Source organism: Rousettus aegyptiacus, unplaced genomic scaffold, assembly GCF_014176215.1.
Source record: "Rousettus aegyptiacus isolate mRouAeg1 unplaced genomic scaffold, mRouAeg1.p scaffold_m13_p_3, whole genome shotgun sequence".
Classification (NCBI taxonomy): domain Eukaryota; kingdom Metazoa; phylum Chordata; class Mammalia; order Chiroptera; family Pteropodidae; genus Rousettus; species Rousettus aegyptiacus.
Window position 1 is genome coordinate 166,616,694 of NW_023416306.1, and position 21,411 is coordinate 166,638,104.

General features: G+C 36.6%; 1 protein-coding gene across 3 annotated transcripts in view; it reads left to right on the top strand.

Annotated features, from left to right (window-relative positions):
- The window catches only part of PPP4R4 (protein phosphatase 4 regulatory subunit 4), an 81,225-nt gene that overhangs the window by 56,526 nt on the left and 3,288 nt on the right, over nt 1-21,411 (top strand). For 2 of the 3 annotated variants that reach the window (XM_016145522.2, XM_016145520.2), the window contains 10 exons: nt 2,526-2,631; nt 4,075-4,222; nt 7,869-8,013; nt 9,824-9,865; nt 9,966-10,040; nt 11,864-11,933; nt 12,296-12,379; nt 12,680-12,773; nt 13,870-13,940; nt 19,597-19,744. In XM_016145522.2, the coding sequence (XP_016001008.2) occupies nt 2,526-2,631; nt 4,075-4,222; nt 7,869-8,013; nt 9,824-9,865; nt 9,966-10,040; nt 11,864-11,933; nt 12,296-12,379; nt 12,680-12,773; nt 13,870-13,940; nt 19,597-19,744 (983 nt within the window). The remainder of the gene's footprint in view (nt 1-2,525; nt 2,632-4,074; nt 4,223-7,868; nt 8,014-9,823; nt 9,866-9,965; nt 10,041-11,863; nt 11,934-12,295; nt 12,380-12,679; nt 12,774-13,869; nt 13,941-19,596; nt 19,745-21,411) is intronic. The other variant, XM_016145521.2, reaches the window with a different exon arrangement.

The following is a 21,411-nucleotide window of genomic DNA, read 5'->3' on the forward strand; positions in this document are numbered from 1 at the left end:
TGACGACGGGGGTCACGTTGAAAATATCGTTAAGTTAAAAAAATGCAATAGGTGCACGTAGCCCACTGCACATCAGAGCCGAGCCTACCTATCTTCAGTGTGCTCAGAACAGTTGTATTAGCCTACAGCTGGGCAAAATTATCTAACACAAAGCCTATCTTATAATAAAGCGTTGAATATATCATAATTTATTATGTGTATCACTTTAGCACCACTGCGAAGGCAAAAAGTCATTAAGTCGAACCATCATAAGTCAGCACTGCCTGTGCTTTTCCTATTTCATTGTGCTAAAAGGTTTTACATTGTAGATATTATATCTACAAACATTTCAATATTCATTTCTAAAAAGGACATTCTCCTATATAATCACGATACAATGATAATGTTTAACAAAATGAACAAGTGTTCTTTAATATTATATAATATCCAGACAATATTAAGATTTTACAGTTATTCTCTAAATGTGTTTTATAGCCATTTTATTCCATGCAGGATCAAATTAAGATATATATGTATATCTATATATTGCCTTTGGTTGTTACATCTCTTAATTCTTTTTTAATTCAGAACAGATTCCCTCCTCCCCTTCTTGCCATTTTTTCATGATGTCAAATTTGGAAAAGGCTTAGTTGTCCTGTGGAATAAATATCCCAACTCTGTATTCATCAGATTGCTTTTTCATGGACTCAGCTTATTCATCTGTTCTCCATATTTCTTGTAAACTGGAAGTTAGATCTAAGGGCTTGCTGTGTTTTAGGTCAAACACCTTTGGCAAGAATACTTCATAAACGCCGCCGTGTGATTCACATTGCATCTTATCTAGGTGGTTGTCCCTCTGTAAGTGAGCTAGGGGTGGCTGTGCAGGGCAGCTGTGGAGGTGATGGCAGCTCTGTTAGTCCACTTCAAAATTATGCTTTTTCCCTCGTGATTTCCATTACAATTTGAAGCTGACACCCAATTTCCCACCAACCTTTCACCTATTAGTTTTAGCACTGATCGATGATCCTTGCCTGTATCAGTTATTTCATTAGAACTTGCAAAAGAGTGATTTTTAAAAAATGTATCATTTCTTCTGCGTTTTGATGGCATTCTTCTGTGAGGAAATGCTCTTCTTCTTCCACTTGGGCTATTTGATTACCCTAAAATACATTTCCTAATGGAAAGACAGGGTTACTTCTTAATTCTTTCCTCTAGCTAGGAGTTGGTGCAGTGCCTGGCCCCTTTCAGTGGTGACAAATGAATTTTGATTTTGGTTTTATTTCTCTTTTAGATTCATTTTTAATTAAATAGTGTTTTAATCAAATTCAGTCATTCTCTGTGTGTTCAAATTTTCACAACTTCTTCAAGCTGCCTTTTATGTGGTTTTAATATGATTACATTTATCTTTCATTTCTGGCCCCAAAGATAACTTACCTTCTATATATATCATATACTATGAGGTACAAAATGTACATCATAGTGTAATATGTATTTAAAATTCTATTAGTATACACAACATGCTTTTATTTAGTTCATTTATCTAAAATTCATTTTTTAAAATTCTGGTGGTATTTCTGTTTATGCGTATTTCTTAAATTTCCTCTTCTAATTTGTAGCAAACATTCTCTTTTTCCATTCAACAGATTAAAAATACCACACAGAATAGTACCCAATACAATGAAAATAGTTTTTGTATAAATACGAGATGAGGTAGCAGGCAATATTCTCCCAGCAATGTAAAGTTTCATTCTACTTGAATTTAAAGATTCCTCACTATAACAATCTGAATCTTCAAAAGTTGAATATTATGATATTTATATGTAAGTCAAGATGGTGAACACGAATTTATACTGGACACAATATATCTGGTTAAGAGATTTTCCTCTAATGAAGAGCTTGAACCCAAACACAGTGAAGACGGATGGCAGTTCATTGAGAATTAAGGTTCTACCCAGTGGCATGACAGGATTTCAAAGGACCACGGGATTTAGAACATCGTAAGAGTGATTGACATGGTGTCCAGCTTGATCTGGGTCATGGACCAGGGATCTCTGTGAATGACATTGAGGTTGACGAGCCAGAAGGAGCAAAGAATAAACCTGATCCTGGGATCTCTAAACATTTCATTTTAGAGGTGGCACATTTTGGGTGATGTACCTGACGTAGTGTATGATCTAGCGAATGTTTGTTGAATGAATGAGTGACAAGGTCCAGGGAATGGCTAAGAGAATGGGCAGGTGGCTGCAATCTATTTGGGGATCACTTACGATGAAGTGGCAAGGAAATGAGAGTCAAATATAAATCAAATCTGATGATGTGGAAATAACTATGCCAAATTAAATTAACTTTGTAATGTGATGTATTAGTTGATTTGCCTGGATGATCTTAATGTTAACTTATGAACACACTACCAGAGGGGTGTGAGCTCCGTGATCTGAGATGCAGATAACACTGCTCTCACTTTTACCCAATAACTTGAAATTGATTTCTGGGGCCAGATTATTCAGAATATGTACCAGTGTAATCGTCTTTCTTATTTCTTTAAGAATGTCTTACCTGTCCAAAAGGCAGCTTCACGAACTCTATGCATTTTTCTACGTTATAATCGTAAACAAGAACAGAGATATGAGGTCATTCAAAAATTAATTGAACGTAAGTTATCATTGTCTCTTATTTTTTAAAAACAGAGTAAACAAAGTGGTTGGACTTCGTTAGATCTGACCTACATTTTGCCATGAATAATTAGGCTAATGTTAGTAAATACCTAGAGGGTGTTTGTATTTGACTTTTACAGGTTAAATTTTTTTTGGTTCATTTTAGAAATCTTTATGACAGCATCAGATCTGTGATGAATGAAAGTGATAATTACTTTCAACCTTGTTTTGTGTGTGAATTTCTACACTTGAGAAATTAAAATATGTATATTTATGTTGAAAGCCTAGTTTCTACCCTGATGAAATAGAAATTGGAATTAAAATAGAAGCAGAATATTCATGAATCTAAGTATTCATTTTATGTTTTTATTTTAAATATTAACAAAATAAAGATCTTCCCCCCCCCCCCTTTAGAATAGAGTTCCTAGTACACATAAATGTGAATCTGGTAAGCCTAGGTGGTTTATGATATCTTTAAAAATTTAAGTCGATTAACAAATGCAAATTTTTTAAATTTGCTAAGGATCAAAATTAAGACAAAACTTTAAAAATGTTAATTCTAGAAATAGTGGCCCAGTGAATTTGTTAATTATTGTATACTTGTTTTAACTATAATGTCTTAAAGCTTTTATTAAACTGCTATCTAGCATAGGCACGTAATGAGATTTTCTGGTTATTGGAGTTGATCTTTTTAAGTATGGATTTCCACTTTTTTAAAAATTAGAGTACAGAAAATTTTATTTAAGAAAATTTATGCTCTGTATACTTTAATCTTTCTGTTTTTAGTCTAATTTAATTTTCATTTTTCAATGATAAGACCTTGCATTTAGAATGTTTTATTTTGAAAGAAGATTCTATTTAGTTTCGAGTATTAAAAATTTTGCTTTTGAACATTTGTATAATAAAGGAGAAAATTATCCTTTAAATATTGATCTGAATCATTTCAATAATACTATGTTTACATCTGACTTTATCCATTTCAAAAGATTTTTAAAGAAATGAGAAGAAAACAGTTCATTTGATTGTTAAAAGATTTTGATAACAGACCTGCATTTGAATTCTAGCTCTGTGACTATCACCTCTCTGATTTTCAGTATTATCTTTTAGTAGGGATAAGTATATGCTTATCAGATAATATGTGTAAAGTACTTAGCATATAGTGGATGATTAAAAAGTAATAGAAATAGTCAATATTTAATAAATGCTAATAGAACTGAATGCAGTGTTTAATAATTTTATGTTTTGTTTTGTTTTGTTTTGAAATATCATTAATTTGGGGATGTACAAAGCTGGGGTAAATAATCTGATTTTTTTTCTCTTTAGTATTTGCTAAACAAATTGTGAGTACAAAGTAACGACATGGATTTTGTGTGCATGTCTGATTTTATTACTCATGCGGGAAAAATTAACCTAATGATAATTGTTTTTTGTTTGTTTCTAGAACTAGGCCAAGGAAAAAGTTACTGGAATAGACTTCGATTTTTGGATACCTGTGAATTTATTATAGAGATCTTTTCCAAATCATTTTTCTGTAAATATTTCTTTCTGCCTGCTATCGAACTGACACATGACCCAGTAGCAAATGTGAGGTATGGCATTAATCCAAGAACATATTTTTAAAAATGACATTTTTAATGTACCTACCATAATGAATATATGCAAAATCTTTTTCTTAGTCAATTAAAAAATCAAGTAAAGAATTTATATCTGCTTTGAGTTCTTAGTAGGACTTAGAATCGCGTCTTTTCCCACTGTCTTGGGTCTTTTGTTTACTGAGTTGAGAAAGCAGTAAGTCGAAGCCGACAGGCCTCTCTGGCTACTTGGATAACACACACTGGCATCAAGAAAAGGTTGAGTAGATATTCTTATTGTATCTGTCTTTTAAGACTAAGGGAAAAATAGTTCAGAGTTAGCCGGAAGAGGATCTGTTCATTTTTATGGCCCCATTTATTCAAAGAAGTAGGACTGCTTTGAAGTCTTTTTCGTGCCTTTCCCAATGTTCAGCTGTTTCACATTTTTGAAATCCAGATGTTAATTGGAGTGGATTAATTAACTGTTAGATTAAATGGAACAGGCCTAAAAATGGATTGCTTAGAAATTGAAAAAAAAAAAAAGAATAAATATATTTTGCCTTTTTTCTCTCAAAATAAGCATGTTATTGTTTTTTTTTTAAATTGCGGTAAAATGTGCATAACATAAAATTTACCATTTTGACATGTATAGTCGAGTGGCAGTAAGTACACACTATTTCTTGAGAGTTATTTATACATTGCAAAATGAGTTGAAAAGAATTTTAAACCCTCAGCCATGAGATTTCTGTGTTCTGTGCTCAGAGTCCTGTGTCTCTGTTTCAAACTCGAGGACCTCAGATCCGTAAGAGGGAGAGACACACTCAGAGGCAGGTGGCTGAGATTTCCCTGCACAGAGCTTGAGAGCTCCCTGCTGAGTTTTCACGTGTGAGCCACACGCATGCTGCGGGACACAGGTGCATCTTTTGTACACAACCGACATGAATTGTAGGCAACATTATAATACTTAGTAATGGGAAGAAAGGTCAAAGCTTAGACCGAGAGAAAATGGACCAAGAAGAATTGTCAAAAGATGTTGGGAAATTCAACCTAAGAATTTGTGAGCATTGTTTAAGGGGAACACATCTAGAGGTTTGTTTTTGTTTTGCATTTTTAGTGTACGAAAGTATAGAAAGCGTAATTGCATTGGCTTCAGTATTTTGAGTACCTTCTCTTTGCTATATAAATAAGAAGTGAGGCTTCCTTGACTTGAGATTTAAAGAAAATTTAGAGAATTGGTTGATAATTCCTTAGAATTTAGCTCTTGCTAAGTAACTAATGAATCTGGTCATATTGTTAACATTTTGCAAATTGAAGTTGTGACTCTAGAAAAGCAGCTTCTAAGTGATGATTTATCATTTATGAAGCACTTGACAAAAATCATTTGGAAGAAAATGAAATCCAGTCTACTCTGGTGGATGTAACTAATAACATATTGACTCCACGAGAAAGCAACCTGTCATTTAAAAAACCAGATGAAGATTAATTGAATATCACTCTGAATTTTGGTGACTCGGGGGGTAAGAGATCATTATATAACAGTTTGTCTTGGTTTTCACTTCCTGCCTGGACAGCTGCCAGCCAGAGAAATGGGGCCAGCAACACCATAGACTAATGAGCCTTAGGTACGAGTGCCTTTGTGCAATGCTGTGGAGATGTGCAGATAGAATGAAGCCCTCACAGGCGAGGGTGGTAGAATCCTGCAGGTTGGGAGAGTGTTTCTGGGGCCACATTCACTGCCAGAGCCAATTTCCAGCTCTACACTCGCTGTGTGTCTTTGGACAAGTTCCAAAGTCTCCCTGTGTATCCATTTCCTTAGCACCTCATTTATATGTTGTGAGGAGTAAATACCAGAGATAACATACATAGAGAGTTTAGTTTACCGGAAAGGTGTGGTCTCGAACCTCAAAATCCCTATAATCTCATGGGCCCCGGGGTCTCATGGGGATAAATCATTACCGTAGTTTGTGTAGCTTCTGCTGAGTGCTTTCCAGACCTGCCTTGGGTTGTAGAGAATGAAATGTGTGTAGACTTTTTGTTTTTCCTTAAGTGAATGTTTAAAATTTAAACTCACTGAATCCGGACAATATCAAAGCTGGAAAAGACTATTGGTATTCAAAGGAGTCTTCCTCTGAGCTGTGGGAAATGAAAAACATTCCCTTTGGGGGAACTGGAATATTCAATTAGAGAACACGTCACCAGAAGAATCTTTAACTGAAGCCTCTTCACCGAGAAAGCGTGCTAGAAACTCTGCGCACAAGACTGAGCTGTCACAAAGTTTGGCATAGAAGTAAAAATAATAATATCTGGAGAGCACGCAGATGAATAAATGAATGCAGCAGCCGTAACGGAGACAGCTGCCTGGCATCCCTCTCTAAAACCAGCCCCAGCAAGCAGTGGAGTGTGAGCTTAGCACAGAGATCATTCCTCTGAGCTGCCCCCACCTGGGAAGGTTTTCTGGCTGTCCTCTGTCTCTTGGCATCTTTGGGCTGCTTGTCACTTCCTTGTTAGCCCAGTTAAGACTGCGACTGGCCCTAGACTCTGTCCTTTTATCTCTTTATCTCAAACTGTACCTCTGGCTTACAAATCATCCGTATGCTGGGGATTCCTGATTCTGTACATCCACCCTGGACAGAAGACTCTCCGTGCCAGCTGCCCATTTAGCATTTCTATTGACTACCTAGTGGGCAGGCTAATCCATCCAAAAGGAGACCCTCGCCTTCCTCATCTGCACTTACTCCTGTGGTCTTCACCAACTCAGTGAATAACCAGCCCATCTTCCCATGTGCTCAGGTCCTTTCTGTCCTTCCGCTCCCAGTCCCTCAGTACATCCTGCTGCCTGAGAAATATACTCATAATCCAACCACTTCTCGCCACCTGCACTGCTGCCACTCTGGGTCAAGCCACCATCACCTCTTGCCTGAATCGTTGAGTCTCCCCTTTCGCTTCCCTTCTATGTCCTTGGCCACCTGTGGTCTAATCTCAACACAGTAACCAGATGATATTGCAGAGCGTTAGGTCGAATCATCTCACTCCTCTGCTCAAACCGCCCCTGGCTTTTCATTGCACTTCGAATAAAAGCCATTTTTGAAACAGTGGCCTGCAAGGCCCTAGACGAGGTGGCCTCCTTTGGTCACTCTGAGATCTGCTTAATCTCACCTTTGCTCCATTGTATCCACTGTAGCCAGTTTGCTGATTTGGGGCAACCAGGAAAGTTCCCCCATAGGACATTTGTCCAGATATTCACATGAATTATTCCTTTTTCTTTTTTTTTTTTTAAACAACTTTGCTTAAGCAAAAGTCGTCTTTTCAATGAAACCCTCGCTGAAACCCTCTCTGGCCACCCGCTTTTAAATTCTAACTCCTCTCCTCTGGTACTGCCTTGTCTTCTTGCCTTGCTTTATTTTTCTCTACAGCAGGTACCACGCTATCTGACAGACATTCTCCTTAGTTTGAGCAGCAAATTTTGATGGTTTTATTCACTGCTGCAGAATAATGAATGTTTAACTCATAATAGACACTCCATAAACATTTGTTGCATAATAAATAAACTCCCAGGCTCGCTAAAGCTCCCATTTTCTTGTAGCTTCATGTTACCATTATTCTTTAATTATTAAATTTAAATGATAAATTTATTCAAAAGTAAATACTATTCAATTTACTATAGAATGAAGCTTTGCCACTTGTTACCCAAAGTGAAGTCGACTCTGAAGATCCCCGCAGACAAGCACCTGCTTCAGCAGTTAGAGATGTGCGTGAGAAAACTCCTGTGTCAGGAAAAGGATAAAGACGTGCTGGCGATGGTGAAGAGAGTAAGTGCCGTTCCCAACACTGGCGTCTCTTGCATCAAGATAGTCTTAATCATATCTTCGCTATTTTAGCTTAGTCTTCAAACACTCTTTTTTGCCGAATATATAATGTTTCTATAAGATTAAGTTAAAGTGGTTGCTTTTATGAATCTGAATGTGAACTTCAGGTTACACAGTTTCGAGCATGTATTTGTAATGAGAGAAAGTAATTTATTAATGTCTTAAATATGTGACATTGATATGAGGGGGAAAAATCCTTTTTTTTTTTTTTTTCCTAGAAATCATTGCCAGATGTCACATGAGGAACTTTTAAAAAAACGATTTGATGACTTAGTATTAATTAGTATAATTTCATTTTACTGCAATATGAATTCCTTTTCATCAACTGAAATAACCATAAATGCCCAGAGTCTGGACATGCATCTAAAACGCGTGTGCGTGCGCACACACACACACACACACACACACGCATGCATGAACATGCACACATGCGCGCTCTCTTTTTTCTACCAGGTATCTCTGACCTTGCCATTTAATTACAGAAGCTTAGGCAATGCAGTTAACTTGTTAAAATAATAAGCACGAGAGGGCTTATTATTTTTCTGAAGGGATTTATTAGCTAACACCATAAATAGGTACAGATATGATATAATTAAACTAATGAGTTACTAACCTACAATGGATTATTCTGGGGCACAGTTCTTTTTTATTTTTTATTTTTTTAGGCGAGGCAACCTTTGGTTGACCTCACAGATTGCAAGGACCTTGTTGGCTTACCATCCTTATTTTTTTATTTTTTACACCTACAGCGCCTGGGCTTCCTAGGTAGTCTCCCATCCAAGTGCTAACCATGCCCAACCCTGCTTAGGTTCTAAGATCAAGCAGGAGCTTCTGAGATCAGACAGGATTGGGCTTGTCCAGGGTGGTGTGGCCATAGACAAACAGTTCTTATTTTAAGTACGAGGTCAATCTCTCCCATGAAAATTCTGTAGTATGACATAGCCAACCCCAGGTGTGGTATGGGAAACTTTGAGGAAGTCACACAAAGTGTCAGGTTAAAAATGGAATAACGTTCTCCAGTGAGTTTTGTAAGATGGGAAGTAACTTTATTTAAAAGGGATATTTCATGGCATAAATTTTTAAATTTCCATAAATTTCATCGTCAGATAATATGTTGGCGGTGGCTAGCTGTGGCATGTGAAGATGTAGAGGCACTTTATTTTGGCCAGTTCTTGCAGAGAAGTACTGTCCTCTGTTGGAGGGAGGACTCTGGAGTAGGTGGACCATTGTCTGATCGAAATAATTTGTTTCAGACTAGTTTATTCTGAAAGACAAATACTTAATTGAGAGAACGCTTTCAGAATTAAGTCTCTTCTATTGGTTCGAGTGTCATATGATCAAAGTTTCTGTGGAAAGGAAAGGAATTAAGAATTTTAAACCAAATGATAGATTCCTTCATATATATTCAGCTAAAAGATTTTTTAAAAATTCAAAAATTATTTCTATTTTTGAAAATTCAGAAGAGTACCACTGGGAGTCATTAGAAATTAGTTAAGTTGCATATATTGAGTATTTAAAATATTCTTCTAGACTTGGTTTTCTTAAGGATACAAAATTTTAAAGTTTATATCGATCCTGGTATTAAAATATACAGGTCGATTAAAAATACAGTGCAGAATTAGGAGAAACTTTAAAAGTTTCTAATTTAGTCTTCAGCATAGTGCAAAAGTCTCCTATTTGAACTACTATTTGAGAAATGATTGGTTGCTTTAATTTAGTTATTGTCGAATAATTTTAAAAACTTTCTTTATAGACTGTGTTAGAGTTGGACAGAATGGAAATGTCTATGGATGCCGTGAGTACATTTTCTATACTTTCTGTTACAAGGAATATTTAAATGTTGGCAAATACTTACCATCAGTGTTTCACGATTTCATTTTAAACTTTAAACTTAGTTTCAGAAAAAGTTTTATGAAAAAGATTTGTTGGATCAAGAGAAAGAAAGAGAAGAGCTACTTCTTTTGGAAATGGTACGTTTTCACACGCACACACACGTATATTCTTTACTAACTAACATTAACTGTGCTTTGTCATTAAAGCTAATAATTTCTTTCAATTTCACACTACTTTTCTTTCTTCCTCAATGACTAAAGAAGAGTCTTGATCTTTTAAAATCTGTTGTTTTATGAACTATAAGGAAGGCTACATTTGAGAAGCTTTAAAAAAAAACTTTGATTGACGTGTTATTGATATACAATTCACTGCATGTTTTAGTCGTAGGACTTGATGAATTTTGACATGTGGACATATCTGTGACACCATCCCCACAATCAAAATACCAAACATTTCCTCATGCCCCTTATGAGTCATATCTTCTTCTCACATCCCCAGAAACCACTAATCTAATTTCTGTCACTATAAATTCGTTTGCAACTAGGATTTATATAAATTTAATCATATATTATATAATCTTTTTTTGGTCATGCTTCTGTCCATCATCATAATTTTTTCTGATAACATTTAGAATCAGTTTGTCCACTTTTATAAAAAGCCGACGAGAATTTTTATGAGGATTGTGTTCATTAGGATTGATCTACAGATCAATTTGGAGAATTGCCATCTTAACATTATGAGGCTTCTAATCCATGAACACTGTTTATCATTCTAGTTATTTAGACTTCCTGACTTTTTTCTCAGTAATTTTGGTAGTGTTAAGCATAGAGTTCAAGGAAGTCTTTTGTTAGATTTATATCTAGGTATATTACATTTTGGGGGGCATCATTGTAAATGGTGTTGTAACTTTTAATTTCACTTTCTAGTTCAGGATTGCTAGTGGTAGAAACTATAGAGAATAAGAAGGCTCTAAAAGTTTTTCACACTGAATGATGTTAAGAGAAAAATCAGACAATAGAAAAAGGCCCATAAATGAACCTGATACTGGAGTTAGCAGACAAGGACTTCAAGATAAGTGTGATTAATATGATCAAGAAAATAGAGGAAAAGATAGAAAATAGATAACATTACTGCCAAGCCCACTTAATGATATTTTATTTTCCAGTTTTACATGTTTTATTTTCAGTTTTAAAATTTTTGTTTGATTCTTTTTTTATACAGTCAAATTGAATGTGGAATTTTTTTTATCTTGTTTATTTTCTCCATCTTTTTCATTATTCTACATGTGCTCTTGAAAAGAATCTGTGTTCTCCAGTTGTTGAGTGTAGTGTTCTATACATGTAGCTTGTTCAGAACTTGGTGTGTTTATTGATTTTCTTGCCTTCTTATTCCATTGGGATGAGGGACTCCTGACTTTTGGTAATGTTTTGTATCATGATCTGGGAGCTGGTGTAGCTAAGTAGGTTTGTGCATTTGGGGAAAATTCATTGAGCTCTACATTTATAATTTGTGTACTTTCTTTATGGGTATTATATTTCAATAAAACATTTAAAAAATATCCCAAAGACCATTTCCTTTTCTCTCAATTTTCTTAAAGATAAACATTATTTTGTTGTTTACCAATCTGTAATGGAACTGACCAACAGTAACAAATATTTTGCTAATGAGAATCTGTAAATACCTTCTAGAAAATAAAGGCTCATTATCACAATGATACCAAACTCCTTGTTTTAGCTTGCCATAGGTCCAAAGGCGCAATTCTGTAGATGTGAAACGAACATAAAACTGAAAGAAACTGGACTTCTTTAGACACTAATTTGGAAAAAAAAAAAATGTACTTCTTTTAGGCATTTTCATGAATGATATTTTTCCTTTAAAGCTTAGTGTACTTTCTCATTAGGATGCTTTTCTAAATCTATTTACGCTTACCTTTAATGCTAAGATACTATTTTAATAATAGGAACAATTAGAGAAAGAGAAGCAACAAAATGAAGGAAGGCCCATGAGCGATAAAACCTTTGAAAAGAAACGTAAGTCGTTTTCCTGTGTCTTCGCCACTAAGTCACACGTTAATGTTGCATCCTGGCATTACGAAAGACCATGCTTAATGTGGTGTACATGTTAAGAATCCAGGAATAAACGGTGGGGGTCAGTTTTGAACTTCAGACCCTTCAAAGGAAAACTTAAAGTTCGATAACAGCAAAAAGATTGTAACATGGGTCACTGAATGACTAAGATAGAAATATGTAAATGTGCAAAGTGAGACTATCTGAGAAACAGTGCTGCTTAGGTGGGGGCGAGTGTTTCATATTTTCTGTGCGGTCTTGTGCGTTTATGGAGAGTAATAAGGACTCGGAGGAAATCGCAGCACTTAAAGCAGAGTTTGTTTCAGGAAGAGACACGAAGACACCAGCAACGCTGCCCAAGAGCATCCCTGTCCCTGTCCCCGGGCCCTCGTCCGGCACTCCATCGACAAGTAAGGAGCGACTCTTCATGTCTCCTTTTTCCCTTTTATAAATGATTGATTACGGGGAACGTCACTCTCTTATATGAGATATATTATTCCAGAGCACCATTTTCCTTGTATCGTTCATCATTTTGGTACTTCGTAAAGGCCATTGTGGGTAAGAGGGACCCCGGTCAGCTCAAACTAAGGAAAGGAAGCTTAGACCCAACTGTGTGTTACTGAAAATGGTGGGAGTTGGAGCGGAAATGGGGTTGGGGGCACCTAAAGAGGAACTGAACAGTTGCATTTTTCTTCTGCTTATTACCGTAGGCAAAGAAGTCAAGAAATCCAAATTGATTCGAAGCCAGTCTTTTAATAATCAAGCCTTTCATGCAAAATATGGCAACTTAGACAAGTGTGCTGGGTATGATCTGTCAGCCGTTCATATTTTAATTTTTATTTTATAGTCGTACATCTTTATGTGAATAGTAACATTGTTATAAAAATTAGGTTTGATTCCGATTGTTTAAAAGGTCAATCATTTTTAGGTTTTCTTCTGTAAAGATTTTTTTGTGAAAAAAATAGTCTACCGGTTTGCATAAGGAGAGGTTTCCCGGTCATCTGCGCAGACTGCTGCCATGACGCTACAGAATAACAGCGTGGAATCCATACAGTGTTTTAAGAGAAAGGTGGCACTTTGCCACATGTGCCGCTGGACTGCGAAATGGGTAGAGTCATGCCCCGTTTGCTAAATGGGTGTGGACATCCGTTTTCTATTAATATTCTGTCTATAAAGAAGCCACTGGCATGTTTCTGTGGCAAAGTGATCATAACAAGAGTTCTCCTGACAGTAAGTGAAGGCCCAGCTTCCCCTTCAGCCCAGCAGGCAAAATTATAAACAGTTACGATTAGGAGAGAATTAACGCAAATTAAATGAACACAATATTTTATATGTGTTATACACATGTAGTATATAACAGATGCATATCAATCGACAAGCGCAGTAATTTTAAGGAAACATAAAAGTCTTTAAAAGTATTTATTGCTCTATCAAGAAAAATAATATGTTATGGAAAAAAGTGTGTGTGTATTTTTTTCTTTATTAAAGATAGCTTATTTAAGATTTTCAGCTCTATTTTAGGACATGATCAGTAGATCTATCTAGAATTCCTAACCAAAAGTGTTATCTATTGATGGACAAAGGAAATTAGAATGAAAGATGAGTTATTTCCAAGAAAGTATCATTCATTCAGAATTTCACTACCTGTCATGGCTGAGCATCAAAAGACAGTTATTCTAATGCAGCAAAAGCTTAAGGAAATGCTTTTAAGTTATAGACAAAGTAATTGTTGTAAGGCACGGAACGTAAAAAATTAATAATAAATGAGAAAAGGAGCAAGCATGTCTTATAAGAAGTAGAGGAAAGCATTAAAAAGAGATTTAAAGAGACTAAGTACTGGATGACTGGGATTGAAACAAACACGTTCTTATATTTTAAACTTCATTATGTTCTTTTCTAGTAAAAGTTCTACGGCAGCATATACGTCTTCTGTCTCAGGATTAGCAAAGACATCTATCATTTCACTAACTGGTAAGTAGAAATCTGAGCTCTTCAAAAATTGCTCAACTTAATAAAATATACTATTCTTTAAATGACCAATTTTTAAATTTCTAGACCTCGTGTTTCCTAGATTGGTATCTTTATCGAATTCTAGGAAATAACCCTTATCCTAGCAATTGAGGAAAAGCTTGACTGTGGCGTCCGTTTCCGTGTCGAGACTCAGAGTGCGATACTTTTGGAAGAGAAAAAGGACAAAACGATAGGCTAGGTTTTGCCATGATCTGAAGACCTACTGAGGCTCAATTTTTTTGCAGTGATTTTACAGAAGTAAAAACAGTAGGATTGTAATGTGGATCATATGTAACTAAACCTTTTACTTCATTATATACGTGAAAGTTTATGACAGGGGTCAGCAGACTTTTTCTGTAAAGGGCCAGATGGTAAATATTTTAGGTTTTGCAGGCCAGCTGGGTTTCTGTCCCAGTTGCTCAACTCGGGGCGTTGTAGAGTAAAACCAGCTGTAGGCTGTGTTCCAATAAAACTTTACTAACAGCAGCATGCAGTGGGCAAGATTTGGCCCACAGGCTGTAGTCTGCTGACTTCCGCTTTATATGACAATGTAGAATTATATTATGAATAGGAGAGAATATAGTGCTCAAAGTTGCTAGTGGCTATAAGTATATTTTTAACTTTTAGCTCTGGAAATGTTGGTTGAAAATTATAATATAGATCTATGGCAACATTTTAGTGTAAATAATAGCAAATCTACTCAAGGTCTGAGATTTTAAAAAGTTTAGTTATGTCTCTTTTTTAAATTACATTTAGATTATGTTTTGAGTATTTTCTCTTATTGTGTTCTTTTTATTCTAACGAAGAATATATGCATGCATTGGTTATTCTGTAAATGGTAGGTTTTCATTTGCCAGAACAGAAAATCTTTCCAGTATCAAAACATTGACATTCACATACAGTATGTAGAGTAGTTCTACAAGGTATGCTGAGTATCGTAAAACCCTGAAAGGATTTAATAACAAAATTGTTGAACTACAGTTATCAGCATTTAAATTAGGTCTGTAAATAATAAAACTGTTGATTACTTTTATCTCAGCAAAGCAGTGAGTTTTTTAGGCAATAACTAAGGAAACATTTGGATTTGAGGTTTTTATTTCCTATATAGGGTGTCTTTAAAAATTATAAATGTGTATAGAAAGTCAGCTTGGAGCTAATGGCGCAGAAGATTATATATTCCTGTGAGGCGTTCTTCCCACCTGGGAGGGTCCCATCTGGCCTCTTGGAGATGACCTCACCCAGCTGTAAATGAGAGTGTTTATTCATGAACTTGTAGTAATTCTTGCCAAGAAATTTCTTTGCCTAAATCATTAAGAATATTGATTCAGAACTGATTTTTAAGAGTTTTAATTATGTGCATTAATTTCTTTAGTTTTTACTTTGCTAGTTCTTAAGTCAGCTTGAGAATTAGGAGAGTGTATATAATCTACAGATCCTAAAACTTAACATCCAAAGTCCCAAATAAAAACATATTTACAAGGGTAACCTTTTCTCAAAATATTTGAAAAATATTCTATCTTAAGTGTTCAATATTATTTTGGGGAGAGAGACTCTAAATTAAATGAAATATCTCCTAGGTTTCTTGGTGTGAAAAATGTGGTTATTACTTATTACTTAATGAAATACGGACTGAGGAAAAAGTCACAATCAATTACATATCTGATATATAAAGGGAAAATGGAAGCAAAATGTCTGTCTCAATGAATGTTTTAGGCATTCCACATAGAGAAGAGATTTTTGTCTACTCGTGAGACTTAAGACAGGTGTCAGGATAATTGTGTCACGTGAGATGAACCTTAAGGCATGCTAGAATTTCGACAGGTGAAGATGGTTGTGGAGTAACATCCACACAGAGTACCTGCCATAAAGAACACTTGAGTATTGGTGCCTTCAGGAGCCACAGCAGACCATGTCGGAGGATGGACCGGGTGCGAGAAGAGTAGTGTTAAATAAAGCTGAGAGGAAAGATCAAAGTCAGAGCTCAGAAGATCGAATTGAATACTTTTCATTTAACAGAACCCATCGTTAATTGCCTGGTGGCTTTTGCCTGTCATCGACGGGGGGAAATATGAAGAGCGTGCTCGTAAGGAAACAGACTGTAATGCATCCATTGTTAGTGGGGATGAAAATCAATGAGACCCTTCTGGAAAGCAGTTTGGTAAAGTTCATCAGGAATCCTAGGTTTTTAAAGTACTCTGTAACTCAAAAAAAAAAAAAATCCCTTTTCTAGTGATCAGTCCCTAAAGCGATAAAATGTGATAAAAATATCATAGTGTGTATGTATCCTTGACACAGTGTGATGAAAATGGCACTACACCTCTGTCATCCTCCCTCAAACCCATAACCCCAGTCTAATTATATAAAATAAAAGCATCAAACCAATTCTAGTAGAGGGGCATCCTACAGAATTGACCAGTACCCTTCAAAACTGTGAAGGTCATCAAAAACAAGGAGAAGCTGAGAAACCACCACAGCCAAGGAGAACCTAAGACAACCTGACAAGTAAATGTGATGTTCCTGACACAGGAACGGATATTAGGTAAAAACTAAGAAAATCTAAACACACTATGGGTTTACTTAATACTGTATCACACTTGGCTCAGCAATTACAGCAAGCGTAGCACACTAATGTAAGGTCAGTAATAAGAGAGAAACTGGGTGACGGAGTAAATGGGAAGTTTTTGTACTATCTTCTCGATATTTCTGAAAATCTAAAACTTAAAAAAAAATAAAGTCTATTTAAAAATTGGCAGTTACAATAACTTGAGAAACATGAAATGCTCGGGGACAAATTTGACCAAATGTGTGCTAAATGTACACTAAAAACTTTAAAATGAAAGAAATTAAGGAAGACCTAACGAAGTGCTGTCAGCACAGGGGGAGAACTCCCTTCCTCCCTTCGTTAGTTCTTATAGCCGGACTAATAATAAAACAATAAAATTGACACAAGACTAGATTAACGGGAGAAAAACCAATCTAATGTGTGTGTACAGGAGAATCATAACAAGATGGTCAGATCATAAATATGAGCCTCAAAGAAATGATCGAGCCAGACATATTTTTATATTTTTTAGACAAAGAAACAATAAATTTGTGAAGAAACTGACAGGAAAAAAGAGGAAAAAAAAAAGTTAGTGATCATTAGAAAGGAATATAAGTAAGGTTTGTGTACTTGTTAGTGAGGAACTCAAGCAAGGTAAATTCCTTGCTTAAGAAAAGAGGCAACAAGGCTTGTTGATACAGACTCTTTGTCTCCAGGCACAGGGGTGTGTGTCTGGGGGGGGGGGGGGCGGGCACCTTTCACAGGGGAGATTTATTTCCTGTATTTAAGGAGATGGAGGAGGGTCAAGGTGCCCTTCAGACACTGGCTGCTTGTCAAGTCACTTTAACTCGAAGTAAGCAATGTGCCATTGTGGGATATTTTTGGGGTGGTCTGTCTTGGGCCCTGACCGTGGGGAGTTATATCATGTTTATGGATTGGAAGTCTTCATATTGTTATGTCAGCTCTTTATAAATTGATCCAGAGATTCAGCGTAGTCCTGATCAAAATTCTAGCAATCATTTTTTTTAGAAATTTATGAGCTGATTCTAAAATCTATAGTGAGATGCACAGAAATGAATATTGCCAAACTCGTTTTGAAAAAGGAAAAGTTAGAGAACCTAAGTTACCTAATTTCAATACTTACTTTAAAGCTGCAGTAATCAAGACTGTGTGGCCTATGTCAACATATGTGGTCAGTTTGAATTTCAACAAATGCTCCAAGATTAAGCATTGGTGATGGGATAGTATTTTTTTTAAAAGGTTGTTAGAATAATTGGATATCTATATTTAAAACAAAACAACAACAACGAAAAAAAACTGAACCTCAATTCTTATTTTGCACTATACACAAAATTAGCTCTAAATGTATTATGAACTTAAGTATAAAATCTAAAACTATAACATTTTTGAAGGAAATATAGAAGGAAATCTTTGAAATTTGGGGATAGACCATAAAAGATTTATCCAAAGCATAAAAGAAAAAGTTAAGATATTGGGCTTCATCAAAATTTGAAACTTACGGCCTTTGAAAGATGTTATGAGAAAATAAAACGCAGAACTCAGACTGGGAGAACATATTTATACTACGTATACCTGACGAAGACTTGTATCCAGAATGTACAAAGAAATCTTTAAAACGAATTAGGCAACCAATTTTAAAATGGGAAAAAGATTTGAACATACACTCCACAAAAGAAGATGTACGAATAAGTATATGAAAAGATACTTAACATCAGTAATCATTAGAGAAATGAAAATGAAAAGTAGTGAGAGAAAAAAAAGACCAGGCCCACGATTGGTGCTGGGGAGCTCCACAGGGCGGGAGGCCAAGAGGGACCCGGACCTGAAGCTCTGGCAACCAGGTTCTTGTCTTACGCTGCGGGAAAGAATTCAAGGACACAACAAACAGCAAGCAGGAAAGTGCAAGTTTTAGTAAAGCGACAATGCAGGCAAACTTGGAGAGCCAGTTGCACTGGGCTGTCTGGATTAGGGGCTGTTGTTTTCCTTGGGGGTGGGGGCTGGAGACGTGGTACTTGCAATGCAGGCGATACTATAATGATATTACGATTAGCTACAGCTGAACCGAGGACCCGGGAAAGACTCCAAGCCTTATCATGGAAGTGAGGGGCTGTCCCAAGGTTATTCATCTTGCCTCCGGGTCTTGGCTTTGTTTTTCATGCAGCCTGGAGGGGAGGGGGCTGCCCAAGGCCATCTGTCTTGTCTCCATGCCTTAGCTTGTTTCTCACCAGATTTGGAGGTCAAAACAGGGTGAGGGCTGAGTAAGGGACTGAAACAAATTCCGGAGCTATGTCTTGGAGGGAGGGGGACCATCCCTAGCCTCGCTGTAATGTCCACATCAAAAAGGCTCACAGTACCAAGTGCGTGCGAGGATGTGGAGCAGTCCTCCCGAACTCTCGGGCCGTTCTGGTGGAAATGCAAAGTGGTACAGCCATTTTGGACAACAGTTTGGCAGTTTCTTATAAGGTTAAAATACACACTTATTATGCAAGCCAGCAATTCTGCTCCTAGACTTTTACTGAAGAGATTAAAATATGTATTTACATAAAGACCTGTGCATGATTGTTCATAGCTACTTTCTAATAGTCAAAAACTGGAAAAAAATTCAAATTTGTATCAATAGGAAAATCGATAAACAAATTTTGACATATCCATACAATGGAATACTAGTCGGCAATACAAAGGAATGAAGTATTTATATACACAACACCACAGATGAATCAACATAATTCTATTGATTATATAAAATTCTAGAAAATGAAAACTGATCCATAGTGACAGGAGGCAGATCTCTGGTTGTTGGGGGGAGGGGGGAGCGGGGGCGGGGGTTGGGGGGCCAGAGCAAGGGCTTACAAGGAGAGGAGGAAACATTTGGTAGGGGCAGGTGAGAGCTTCATGGGTCAAAGCCGTAAATTTGTGCAGTTTATTGTATATAAATTATACCCTAGCAAATTGATTTAAAAGAAAAAAGTCAGCTATTATTAACTTTTCTTCTTGTAGGTTAACCTCTCTCTTAGTGTATTAAAAAATGTCTGACGATACACGTATTACTTTCAGATGATTCATTCCGGACTCGAAATGCTAGTAATGCTCCAACTCCCTTTTCTCCTAATGCTGCCCTTCCGAGCACCTCCCGGGGGGCAGGTAACTCGATTGACGCAAAGAGCAGTGGAAGTAAAGACACACAACCACGGAAGGCCACCTTGTAAGTAATTCAGTGACACACTGCTGAGTGTATCATCCTACACTTTTCTCGGTGTACTTTCCTTCCCAAAGAACAGAAAATGTCTGTAACGAGGAAACGTTCTGAATTAAAAGGGATTATTATTAGCACATGCGCCTCTGTTATCTTAAGACTTTATATGAGATGATCTACACATGACCAAAACGTTGTAACTTCAGGAAATCAAGAAGACTCTTTAAATGGCTCCCACTAACATCCAAGATCTATTTATTGCTCTGTGAAATGTTCGTATTCGAGGACTTTATCTGAGAAGACGCTAGGAGTAATTGCATTCCTAGTTAGCTTAAGTGCACACAGTACTTCGCTGCCCAGAGCACAGAAAGACAGCGCAGCTGCTGCCACTTAAGAAATATTACTGCGCATAGGATCCAGCATGTAGGTCAGTAAGCTGGAGATTTCTGGAGGCCGAACTTGTCCTTGAAGTGGAGGTTATAAAGGGCCTCTATTCTCGCCAGCCCCCTGGTTCCTTTTCATGTGCCAATTGTATCTTGTTTTCCGTGTTGAAGCCTTTGTTTCTTTTAGTTCAAACATTGAAGAGAGTAGTAGTTAACAATCACAGTGTTAAGACATCGAGTCACAGTCGACGTGACGCGCCCAGCCTGCCTCAAACCATATCTGCAGGTTTACCCTTTCTACAGGGCGCCGGAATCTCTGATGAGTACGGAATTTAAACAGGATTCAGATTTTCTTTGAAACATATGTCACTTTATTCATGAGGATTTTCTAGTAAAGTCTCTGACATGCACTTTTTTTTTTTAGCAGAAACTCCATGCCGGTATCCCTTTTAGGAACTGAATGATATTGTAACATATTCTAAAATCTTAATTAGCTATTGATATATACAAATATACAGCTGAATTCATTCAAAACTTAGAAACAAATTTATTGAAAGGAGCTCAAGGAAAAAGTAGGACTGTATAACAGGAAACTAATAGGGAATAGAAAAAGTAATATTTATATCATAAGTTGGTAGTGTTAATACAGACGATACTTTTATCTGCAGAGGATGCTCTTTGCACATACGGTTTTTGCTCTAATGATTATACGGTGGACGTTCCCTTCACCAGTCGTGGGAACAGAGGCAGGACAGGGTCAGGGGCTGTAGAGAGCACCTGTGCCCTGCTTCTAGTCACAGCTGAGCAGCTGCACACGTTCAGTTCGGCACTCTGGGCCTCGTGGCCCCGTCTGTAAAATGACAGGGTTGACTCCTGCTTCGTCCCCTAAGGCACCTTCCCGTCCCGGCATCCCAAGATCCATCCTCTCTATCACCCGTCACCCTCTTTCTCTCAAAAGGTCCCCCTGGATTTCTTCTGTTGAAGAACATACCTAATAACATGATAATGTAATTCATTCTCTTCTCAACTTGTTTTTCTAAATGTGGTAGGCATTTTTAAAAATAAAGACCATCGAAATGTCCTGTATTTATATCACCTCTCCTTTATTTCAGATTACTATCTTGATCAGTTCTTTCATCGCTGAGCATGTTTCCTATTTATAGACTGAATTTTCTCTAGTTCAACATATGTAATATAGAGTCATATAATTATACTAACACTTATACAATCAATTATATATATAAATGTTTAAAAAATAAATCTAGAAAGAAACACTCTGCTAAAAAAATCACA